Source organism: Balaenoptera acutorostrata, chromosome 18, assembly GCF_949987535.1.
Source record: "Balaenoptera acutorostrata chromosome 18, mBalAcu1.1, whole genome shotgun sequence".
NCBI classification, from domain to species: Eukaryota; Metazoa; Chordata; class Mammalia; order Artiodactyla; family Balaenopteridae; genus Balaenoptera; species Balaenoptera acutorostrata.
This window is the reverse complement of record NC_080081.1, coordinates 14,225,874-14,238,615: the sequence shown is the minus strand read 5'-3', so window position 1 is coordinate 14,238,615 and position 12,742 is coordinate 14,225,874. Positions and strand designations below refer to the sequence as shown.

The 12,742-nt window shown below is 35.7% G+C and overlaps 1 protein-coding gene across 2 annotated transcripts in view; it reads right to left on the bottom strand.

Annotated features, from left to right (window-relative positions):
• Window positions 1-12,742, bottom strand: part of UGGT2 (UDP-glucose glycoprotein glucosyltransferase 2) — a 190,299-nt gene that overhangs the window by 44,011 nt on the left and 133,546 nt on the right. For both annotated transcript variants that reach the window (XM_057533190.1, XM_057533189.1), the window contains exons 26-29: window positions 12,122-12,201; window positions 9,834-10,017; window positions 5,289-5,447; window positions 4,860-4,945 (exon numbers count right to left, since the gene is read on the bottom strand). In XM_057533190.1, the coding sequence (XP_057389173.1) occupies window positions 4,860-4,945; window positions 5,289-5,447; window positions 9,834-10,017; window positions 12,122-12,201 (509 nt within the window). The remainder of the gene's footprint in view (window positions 1-4,859; window positions 4,946-5,288; window positions 5,448-9,833; window positions 10,018-12,121; window positions 12,202-12,742) is intronic.

Below are 12,742 nucleotides of genomic sequence, written 5' to 3'. Positions count from 1 at the left end.
CAATATTACTTTAGCTTAGCTTTTCAGCATATTTCAAGAATACTTTGCTTAAGTATAAATGTAATATCAATTAGAACTAAATCATAAATTGGGGTAAACAGAATTTCCATTTTTGTCATATTTCATATTGACCTGTTTTTCATTAATGAAACTTTAATTTCAAAAAAATCAAAGAGTAGCATCATTTATGTTTTTTCCACTCTGGCTATCTAGTGACACATTAATCATATTTGGAGTTAAGTAAGTTATGACTGAGAGAAATTTATGATATTATCATTTATAAGTAACATAAGCAAATTTAAAATTCCTTCCATCACCAAGAGTTGGCTAACTGTGAATGAGAAAAATTAGTTTTGCACTAATTTGTTAGTGGTACTTAAATATAAAATCAGGGGCTGGGCTTCCCTGGTGGCGCAGTGGTTAAGAATCTGCCTGCCAATGCAGGGGACACGGGTTCGAGCCCTGGTCTGGGAAGATCCCACATGCCGCGGAGCAACTAGGCCCGTGAGCCACAACTACTGAGCCTGCGCGTCTGGAGCCTGTGCTCCGCAACGGGAGAGGCCGCGACACTGAGAGGCGCGCGCACCGCGATGAAGAGTGGCCCCCGCTCTCCGCAACTGGAGAAAGCCCTCGCACAGAAACGAAGACCCAACACAGCCAAAAATAAAATATAATAAATAAATAAATTTTAAAAAAAAATCAGGGGCTATTTTCTCCCTAAACCATCCATTTATAGGTTGTGTATAATAACAAATAATGGTAAAGAAGATAAAATAGAACCTAATATAGTAACTGTTTTACATAATATATACTATGCATATTATAGATAATACATATTGCATATATATTATACAATATACATATACAATATACAATAATATATGTAATTGTAAAGAAGAAAGAAAGAGTAAGTGAGGAGGAAATGGACATTTACTCAGGACATGAGACACTAATCTCATGTAGTCCTTACCAAGACCCCACAAGATAGGTAGGATTATCCCCTCTTGTTATGAGGAAATAAAGACTTCAGAAACTTTTGCAAACTCATACAGAGAGTTGGTGGCAGAGAAGGAATTTGAATCACAGTTTACCTAATTGTTTGCAAAAAACAACAGTGAAACAACAGTGGCAGATTTAGAAACACAGAGTTCTTGGCAGTACAGTTTGCAAAGACCAAAGAGGACAAAGCAAATTTATCCTTTGAAACCATGATTTTTATAAGAAGAGTCAATATAAAAGTCACAGTGTATTTTGCTTATTTTCTGTACCCCCACAGCACTCTTTTGTAGCACTTAAAACGTTTTACTGTAATTCATTTCCTTAACTGTCTTTCCTACTGGGATGAATTGTGGAAGGGTAGGAACTGTGTTTTATTCACCTGTTTATCTCCAACACTTTGCCTACTTACCTGCCCCTTCCCCACCCCACCTGCCCTCCATCTCCAAGCAATAAGTGATCTGACTTCCGTCACCATAGTTTGTCTTAATTACCTACCGTTTTACAACTTATAAAAGGAATCATACAGTATAGACTCTCTTTTTTTCTTCTGCCTCACTTCTTTTACTCAGCATTAATTATTTTGAGATTCATCTATGTCACTGCATGTATCAATAGTTGATTCCTTTATATTGCTGGGTAGTATTCCATTGGATGGATATACCACCTTTTGATAATTCCTTCACTTGTTAGCATTTGGGTTCTTTCCAGTGTCTCGCAATTACAAATAAAGCTGCTATAAACATTAATGTACAAGTCTTTGTATGAACATATATGTCCTTTTATGTTGGGTAAATACCTATGAGTGAAATGCCTGGATCATATGGTAAGTGTGTATTTAAATTTTTATGGACCTGCTAAACTGTACCAAAGTGGCTGTACTATTCTACATTCCTAATGATAGTGTATGACAGTTCCTGTTGCTCCATATTTTCATCAGCACTTGTTAGTGTCAGTCTTTTTAATGTTACACATTCTAATAGATGTGTGGCAGTATCTCACTTTGGTTTTAATGTGCATTTTCCTTATAACTAACAATGTTGAACATCTTTTTTACGTGCTTATTTGACATCCATGGATCTTCTTTGGTGAAGAGTCTGCTCAAGTTTTTTGCACATTTTTTATCAAGTTTTCTTATTGTTGAATTTTGATAGTTCTTTATATATGTTATATATAATTCTTTGTTGAATAATGCTTTGCAAATATTTTCTCCACCTGTGTCTTGTCTTTTTGTTTTCTTTTACAGTCATTATATATTCCTTTAGTGTGAATTTCACACATTTGTGACAGAAATGATATTTAATGAAGTGCTTTCTTAGATCCTGCTCAATACATCATAATATATGATATTTGTACTATACTAACTTACTAAAATTTGGAAAATGCTGTATTCTAAAACACATATGGCCCTAAGAGTTTTAGATGAGAGATCTGTACCTCCACCCTCTTCCTGGAATGTTCTGGCTGTCGTATGACTAGCAGTAAGTTCCTGTAATTCTTCAAAACTCTCTTGAGGTATTATCTCATTTCTAATGTCAATTCTGACTTCCCCCTACCCTTCACCCTATCACAGAATTAAGCAGTCCCCATGCTCCCTGACTTCAGACTATACTACAAAGTTACAGTAATCAAAACAGTATGGTACTAGCACAAAAACAGACACATAGATCAACGGAACAGAACAGAGACTCCAGAAATAAACCCAGACACTTATGGTCACTTAATCTATAACAAGGGTGGCAAAAGTATACAACGAAGAAAAGACAGTCTCTTCAATAAGTGGTTCTGGGAAAACTGCACAGCTACTTGTAAAGGAATGAAATTAGAACATTCTCTAATACCATACATAAAAATAACCTCAAAATGGATTAAAGACCTAAATGTAAGGCCAGATATTATAAAACTCCTAGAAGAAAACAGGCAGAACACTCTTTGACATAAATTGCAGCAGTAATTTTTGGATCTGTCTGCTAAAGCAAAGGAAACAAATGCAAAAATAAACAAATGGGACCTAATTAAACTTAAAAGCTTTTGAACAGCAAAGGAAACCATCAACAAAACCAAGACAACCTACTGAATGGGAGAAAACATTTGCCAATGATATGACCAATAAGGGGTTAATATCCTACATATATAAACAGCTCATACAACTCAGCATCAAATAAACAAACAACCCAATTAAAAAATGGGCAGAGGAACTGAATAGACATTTCCTAAAGAGGAAATGCAGATGGCCAACAGGCACATGAAAAGATGCTCAACATCGCTTGTCACCAGGGAAATGCAAATCAAAACCACAACGAGATATCACCTCACACCTGTCAGAATGGCTATCATCAAAAAGAACACAAATAACAAATGTTGGCAAGGATGTGGAGAAAAAGGAACCCTCCTACACTGTTGGGGGGAAAGTAAATTGGTGCAGCCAACTGTGGAAAACAGTATGGAGGTTTCTCAAAAAACTAAAAATAGAATTACCATATGATCCAGCAATTCCAGTCCTGGCACCCCAGTGTTCATAGCAGCATTATTTATAATTGCCAAGACATGGAAGCAACCTGAGCGTCCATCAACAGATGAATGGATAAAGAAGCTGTGTTGTGTGTGTGTGTGTGTATGTGTGTGTGTGTGTATATACACACACACACACACACACACATACTATTCAGCCTTTAAAAACAAATAAAATTTTGCCATTTGCAGCCACATGGATGGACTTGGAGAGCATTATGCTAAGTGAAGTAAGTCAGAGAAAGACAAATATTGTATGATATCACTTATATGTGGCATCTAAAAAATACAATAAACTAGTGAATAATATTAAAAAAAAGCAGACTGACAAATATAGAGAACAAACTAGTGGTTACCAGTGGAGAGAGGGAAAGGGGGGCACTATAGGGATAGGGATAGGGAAGAAAAGGGTTATTATGGGATTACATGAAATAGTGTGTGTGAAACTTCTGAAAATTGTAAAGCACTATAGAATTTAAAGAATCTTTCATTCAGTAAAAAAATAAAAAGATTTAAAAAGAAGAATTCAGCATTCCCAGCTTTGTATGCTTAAATTATTAAGCATGTTTGTTGAATGACACTATGTTCTAGGCACTATAAGGAAAAGGGGAAAAAGCATTGAAAAAAAGGTACAATAACCCCTGCCCATATATTATCTTTGTTAAGCATACTGCTTGCTATAATCATAGGTGCCCAATAAATACTTATTGAAATAAATGAACACTACAGATATTAAGGGGTACAAAAAAGAGTTTACCAGGTGCTGGCAAACGATGGCTGGTGAGCAATATCAAGTTGGTGGCTTATTTTCGTATGGCCCCTGTGCTAAAAATGATTTTTACATTCTAAAATGGTTGTTGAAAAAGATAATATTGACAAAAATCATATGTGCCCTCAAGCATTAAATATTTACTATTGGCTCCTAATAGAAAAAGTTTGATGATCCCTGCTTTATACTAGACTCATTAATGAGTGGGAAATTTACTACGAAAGAAACCATTTCTTATTTATAAAAATGAAAAACTGAACATAACTCACAGATAATGGCTTTGCTATATAAGATGCTATACATACTACATAGTCATTAAATGATAAATATGTTCATTATGTTAACACATGGAAAAGTCTATAGAAAATTAGGAGATGGAGTAAAGAACAAGATATATACTTTAGCCATACCTTTTATATTTTGAAATAAAACAATGTTAGGAACAAATGTCACAGTTTTCTAAGTGGTTTTTGTTTTATACTAATGGTATTTGTGAGTATTTTAGTTGTTTTGATGATCTTGGTCATATCACACTAAAAACTTATTTATATATAAAAATTTGAAAGTGGTTTATATAACTCACCCAACTATTTGATAGATGTCTTCAGATTTTCCTTGGCGTAATTTCAGTATCCAAGCACCTGGGTTTGCTTTTAATTGAAAATATCCCTTTTAAGATGAGAAAAACATGATCATAGTTATATGAATGAAAATGACGTCCAATTGTTCAAGAAAGATTATTCATGAAACTCTAAGTGTTTACTAACTGTGGAATGAATGATTTCTATAAATGAATTCCAAGGAAGAAGACTCTGCAATAACCTTAAAAGCACATTCTGAAAGTATGACTCCCTTCATTTTCGTTTTATTTAATTACCTTATTCAAGGATTTTCTTCTGGGAGCTGTTCAGTAACAGTAGGATACAAATTATTTCATATTATTAGGAAAACTTGGAGGATTTCACCAAAACATCTAATTAAGTATCATCCATTGAGTATGTATAATACTTACAAGATTGGCCATCACTATTGTATCAACCACAACAGGTTTATTTTTTGTGCCCAGTGTAAACTGCAGACCCCAAGGAGGTTCTTCTGTGATTATGTCAAAGCAATGTCCTTCGAGCAGTAGATATTCTAGTTCATATTCTGCTGTGACAGTTTTCTCAATCTATGGAGGAAATATGTCATTGTTTTTGGTGTTAGTAATTCCCATAATGTAAATTTTGTAATAAATATATGTGATTATTTTAATATTAGCCAATGTATTTTGGGGGGCAACCTCAAGTCTTTCTTTTAGACAAGTGAATCTAATAGCTGAATCAATTTCTTGAACACTAAAGCTCATGATGCATTTTCTTCCTTTCCCATGACATCAGCTCTACTCCAACATCATGATACATGCACCAAAATCACAAGCAGGAGAGATTTGAGAATGGATGGGTGGCTCGGTGAGTTGTAGCACTCAAAGAATCTGCTTCGTTGGCTGTGCCCTAGATCTCCTGCTTCAGACCTGGCAAGAAGGCCAACTTGTCATCATTATCACCTTTCTTGCAATTAAAAAAAATTAACGGTGAATTGTTTTGCACTCCAAAAAACATATGCTCATTAAAGAAAATTTAGCAAATATAAGAAAGTGGAAAAGGGAAAAAATAGAAACTACCTACAGACTGAACATTCATATACACATCAATGCACTGATTTCTACTTTTCCTCCATAATTTTTTTTCTAAGAAAGTATAACCTTTTTCATTAAATATAGTTTTCTAAGAACATGTCTTTTTTTTAAAACATCCTTTTAAATGGCTGGACATTCCAAATGTTTCCAGATTTTACTCTATTGCAAATGTTATAATAAATATTTTAGGGAGAAAGTTTTACTCTACATCACACGAAAAACATAACCAAACATAAAAATAAATCAAATGGTAAGTGATTTTTATATAGTCTGGCAAATTTTGTTGAGCAGATAAGACAATGATGCTATCTATCTAATTTTATTTCACACTATGAGGTTTTTTTTTTTTTTTTTTTTTTTTTTTTAAAGGATTTTCTTATTTATTTATTTATTTATTTATTTATTATTTTTGGCTGTGTTGGGTCTTCGGTTCGTGCGAGGGCTTTCTCCAGTTGCGGCAAGCGGGGGCCACTCTTCATCGCGGTGCGGGGACCGCTCTTCATCGCGGTGCGCGGGCCTTTCTCTATCGCGGCCCCTCCCGTCGCGGGGCACAGGCTCCAGACGCGCAGGCTCAGCAATTGTGGCTCACGGGCCCAGCTGCTCCGTGGCATGTGGGATCTTCCCAGACCAGGGCTCGAACCCGTGTCCCCTGCATTAGCAGGCAGATTCTCAACCACTGCGCCACCAGGGAAGCCCCACACTATGAGGTTTTTGATACTACTTTTAATGGTGTTTAGCATACAGAGTATTTGAAAATATTCTGTACTGTATAGTTGTTTTTCTTTGACTATAATTACTACAGAAATAATTATAGCACTTGTGTACAGTATTTCTTTCTTGAGCCCTGTTCTTATAATTTTACTGTTTTTAAGAACATGAAATAAGTAACTTCTGTGAAAATAGCATTTGTTTCAACGACTTTAGTTGAGTTCTGAATTAGTTGTTGAATTATTACTACTCTAGTGATGAACTTCATATACTTCATTAACCTGTATCCACAATCCTTACAGCATTTTGGATAGAAAGATTTCCATGGGATAGTCTCAGAATATGAGAAATCCTAGAGATCATCTAGCTTAACTCCTTCACTTTACAGACAAGGAAACTACCCCAGAGTGATTATGAAGTAAAGCTTAACTATTTTAAATTATGAATTAGATATCAGGGCAGAGTTCAAACACATTCAATCAGTTTGTAACTAAATAATATCTTCATTTATAATACATTAATGCGAAAATTTCTCTTCCTTATATATTTGTATAACAGGCATCAATTGTGTTGACTTATTCAAACCACAACACTAAAAATAGCAAATTCATTTTTCAAGGAGTACTTTCTAGTGAATATTTAAAATTGTGTATATTTAAAGTTTTATAATAATTTCATAAAGGTGATTTGAGTTAAATTAGTTCCTATTATCAAGGTTTATTTTTAGCAAGAATAGGAAAGCTAGTGATCTTTTTTGATGTTTACATCTTCTTTATATTTTTATTTATCTGTTCTAAATATTAACTATTGACATGAGACATGAATTTAATATCTTTCCAATATAACTTTGGTGCATATTAGTATTTCTAAATAGAAGTATTTATTGTATTGTTCTGTGACTGAATAGTTAAGAATTTAGCTTCCTCCTTTAATAAAAGTATAAGTTTGATTATAAAGATTAACATTTGGGTTTATTAACATTATCTATGGCATTCAAATAGGAATTCTTTGACAATTACATTGGTAATGAATGCCTTGTCAATAAAACTGATGTCTAAATTATTTATATTTCAAAAGGGGCTAATGCATTTTTCTGTGAATTCCTTTTAACACAGCCACATACCATTTTCCTTCAGCAATCTTTTATTTACTCACTTCCTCTTTACTGGGTAAACAATCACTACTGTTTCAGGTATTTTGACATCTGTCAGATAAAGGCTATGATGAAATATAACCGGAGAGCCTTTGTATGCAGTTCTAGTTACAAGCTCTGAGAACCACCTCTGAACTCCAGGTAAAAGTAACTGTCACACTTTAAGCTTTCCTAGAACCACTTCTGTCACCTTTGATAATGGCATTAATGCCGGCTGTGCAATAAACCATGTGAACAAAGACCTGGGAAGGAAGAATCTTTCTAGATCAAGCTTTTTTCAGGTGGTTATATAATGTTCGGGAATTAGATGTAGCAAGGAGTACTGACTATACAAGCTAGTGCGTAGTGACACATCTCTCATTATTAGTTTCACTTTTTTCCTTTACCTACAACTCCTTCTTTCTACTTGAGCACGTCTTTGTTATTTCATATTTTTCTAGGATAGTTGCAGGTAAGACTGTAAGTATGTACAGCACAGAGTGGAAGAGAAGAGCCTTAGAGGTAGTTAACTTTTACAGCTGCTAGAATTTGTAATTTCCTTTTGTTTACTCATATAATCTACGATGATAGGGGAAATTATTTCTGTTTATTTTAATCTTCTAAAATACTGTTCATTTAAATAGGTTCTAAAAAGGCATTGCTATATTTGCCACTCACAACAAAATGTTTAATCTCTATTAACCGTTTAATAGAAACTAAAATTTTTTTACCAGCAGACTCAATTTAAAATCTTTAAGCTGCATTAATTCTCCCACCGCAAACTTTTTACCCTTTTGGTTAGAATCTTTAAAGTTATTTACTGATATATATTGCTGAACTCTCTTAATGAAGAACCAATAGACCAACAGAGATCCAACTAATCATGGAGGAAACAGGGTTTTTTTTACTTCATGCCAAATACACTTCTGAACTTTCCCTCATGGATTTCATTATTTTGCTCTCTTTCTATTTTTTCCCTCAATTTGAAGGACCGATTTCTGATGACTGCTATGACTGAGTTTTAGGTTCCTCTCCGGTGGGTAAAGTTGGTCGTATAGGTGAGTGTGTTCCAGGGAAGTGACTCAGGATCCCACAGAATCTACACATATGAGTGAATCAGAAGAAAGCTGCCTAGAAGGAAAATCTTTAGACAAAAAGCAACACATGAAAAGCATGAGAAACAAATAATGAACTATCTTCACCAAATTATTAGAGGTAAAATGTTTATGCCTGGGTCAAGGTTAATGGCTACCTTCTGAAGGAGCTGTCAAATGCAGAACTGGAAATAGGTCAGAGGTTGTGCAGGACCAGGCAAGGGGGAGGGCAGTGAGAAGGAAGTACTGCCCCCAGCCCCCCCAGTTTCTAGATACCTGTCTTCTAGGTAAACTCTCCTAAAATGCTTCTGTTTTTTTTGTGCTTTCTGAATGCCTTTCCAATTTTGAATAGAATGTTTGGAAAGACTCCGAATATTATAAAATAGTCTCCTCTCGGTGGTTTTGTTTTTTGTGTGTGTGTGCTGTGGATTGAATGACTACAGGTGGGGAAGAGAAGTCTGGTCATTTACTGGACAAGGGTCACACTGGAGGTGGTGGGAAAGAGTGCACTCAGCCCGAAGTATATGAGCAAACTCTTTCCTGCTTTCTACCCTAATCGCATTAGAACTGCTTCCTCTGGCTATGAGCTGTGGGGCAAAAAAGAATTTCAGGTGAAACTGTCCCTCTCTGAGTTAAAAACAAAACCTGAAGGGCAAAGGTACTTAATGGTTTTGTCCTAAACTGCCATTCATCTGTCTCCATAGTTTCTACATTGTTCATCTTAGGGTAGCATTTCTGAACCAACAAAAACAGTGAGGGCACTTAAGAACCCATAAAACCAGAGAAGCTGAATTTGGAAGTTAGGGAAACTCAAAAATCAAAGGAAAGACTGGATCAGGACCTAGAATCATAAAGTAGAAAATTCTGGTGAGCAGTGAGTATGCACTTGGTACAGTAATAATAGCTCATAAGAATTTATCCTATTCCTCTTTCTTTATAACTTACATCCTTTAAATGAATATTATCAAGGTCACAGTTGCTGTGTACTGTTTCAACCAACCAGCTTTCAGGAGTAATCATGTTGAGGGTTAGAAGGGGTGATTCAGGGATATCCAAGAATTTTGCCACTGGTCCAGTAACATCATTAGGTGGTAACATCAGTTCCGGTTCCAGAACAAAACGGTAAAAGCTGTTGGTAGAACATAAATAAAATACGTAGTGTGACCAAAACTGAGATTTCTTCTAAAATATTTTAAAATTGAAAATGGCTTAAAAACATGACCAGAAAGTCTTAAGTTAAAAACACGCTAAAGAAGTAAAACACACTAAAGTCTTAAAGACTAAAAACACGCTATACTGAAGTTAATGCTTATGTAAATGGTAGGCAATCATTATTTTGTTTACACTGTTATCTATTATAAGACTGTGTATATTATATACCCTTGTTAATTATTTCTTAATGAACACGATTAGAATCCCTGTAAGATATACTGACTTATGCAGGTTCCAGCAGTTTATGATCTGTATTCACTCACTGATCCTTCTTCAAAGTTTGCGCATGGTCTATTTTTAGTGATTTTTATTAGCTCTTAGCACCATTAAGAACATGAAGAGAAATGATAACCAGAAAGCAAGTAAAATTTAAGCTAAAATTCTGGCACTAATTTAAAAAGTGCAATTAAAAACAAACAGGAGTGAGTTTAAAGCAGCTGCTTATTAATAGAGCTTTTAGAAGTACCAGCAATCTTAATGTATTTAGCCTCACCCCCTAGTATCTTACATAATAAGAAACAGTTATAATACTAAGAACATTGACTTTCACTACTCTGGGGCTACAATCAAGGTGTCCGCTGTGCTGTGGTTATCTCAAGGCTCCATGGGGGAAGGAGCCACTCCTCGGCTCCTGCAGCTCCTCAAGGTCCACTGGCATGAGGGCAGTAGTTCCTCACTAGTGGTTGGCTGGAGACCTCCTTCAGTCCTTGCCACAAGAGCATCTCCAGCAAGCGTAGAGAAGCACACAAGAGCAAGAGAGAGAGAACGCCAGCAAGACAAAAGTCACAGCCTCTTACAACCTAATTGCAGAGGAGACATTCCATCACTGTTGCCATATTCTGTTCACTGAAAGCAAATCACCAGGTGCAGCCCGCACTCAAGGAGAATCTACGCTGAGTGTGACCCCAGGGGCGGTCATCACTGGCAGCCGTGAAGCTGCCTATGGCAGGCAGGCCGGCAGAGTCAAAAAAGAAGAGTGGGTAAGAGGAGACCCTGGAGAGAACACAGTCCAAACCAAGTACCTGGTACTGTCAAATGCAGCAGAAACACCATTAAGTAAGAAGTATCCCATGGATGTTGCAAACAGCAATTTCTTTGTGATTCAGTTAAAGCCCAACTTCAGTGGGAGGTACCAGTGAATGAGAGATGAAGAGGGGGCTTGGCCACACTTCTGCAAAGCTGAGATGACAAAGACTGGAGAAGAGGAGGAAAAGCCAGGGCTCCAGAGGAGAGGAAGTTAAGGGAGCAGTTTACTTCTTTTTAAAAATTGAATAACTCTTAAGACTGAAAGAAGAGGGCTAGTAGAGAGGTTAGAGATACAGAACCAGGAACTATGTGATAAAGCAAGGATTCAGAACAAATGGGAAAGCAAAGTGATTCAGTTATGCATATACTGTATATATATTCTTTTTTATATTCTTTTGCATTATGGTTTATCACAGGATATTAAATATAGTTCCCTGTGCTACACAGTAGGACCTTGTTGTTTATCCATTCCATATATAATAATTTGTATCTGCTAACCCCAAACTCCCAATCCATCCTTCCCCCAACTCCTCCTCCTTGAAAACCACAAGTCTGTTCTCTATATCTGTGAGTCTGTTTATGTTCTGTAGATAGGTTCATTTGTATCATATGTTAGATTCCACATATAAATGATATCATATGGTACTCGTCTTTCTCTTTCTGACTTACTTCACTTAGGATGATAATCTCGAAGTCCATCCATGTTGCGGAACCCACTGCATATTTCTAAATAGGTATTCCTAGATCACATTTTTAAAAACACCCACGGATGAACATAAAACCATGTAAATTCTGTAATTAGACTGGGTCAATTTTACTGGTTAGGTTACTTTAGTTTTATATCAATTAAGGTTAATAAGTTATCTCTGATCTTCTGATCTATTTCAGTTAAACATTTTGTGAAGAAAAAACAACAGATGCAGTAATTATGTTCCTTTTTTTCCTTTTAGCATTTGCAAATTTTTCAAAATGAAATTATGTTCACGTAGACCCACCTCTTCAAAGGGGCTTCTGAAAGCTTACCCTTACAGTTCATGAACAATTTTATCTTCATGTTGATAATCTTGCCAAGTACCTATTAGAAAAAATTTCCATATTTGAAATTAATAGCTAACACTTACTGAGCATTTACTATCTACCAGCTACTACATTAATACTTGACATCCGTTATCTCATCTGATTCACACAACATCTTTTTGAGGTAGCTACTTTCACACAGCTAAGGCACAGACAGATGTAGTAATTTGCCCAAGATCACACAGTAAGTCATGGCAGAAGTAAGATTTGAATCCACACAGTTGATTTCATTGCCCAAAGGTTATGCTGCCTACCTTTTGCCCAGTGTGACTTTCTTTATTGGTATCCAAATTTCCTTACTACTGAAGAACAAGTAAAATACTTATTAGAACCTTGACTTCAAAGACAAAGTGGTGACCTCACAACAACGATGGCAAGGGTGCCCTGATCCTTTTGGAATTTCATCTACAGTGTAAAAGACGTAGGAAGGTCTTGGTTACATACAGATAAAATACTCTCTTTTCTTTTTATTTCCCTAGAGCAGCGGTCGCCAACCTTTTTGGCAACAGGGACTGGTTTCGTGGAAGACAATTTTTCCA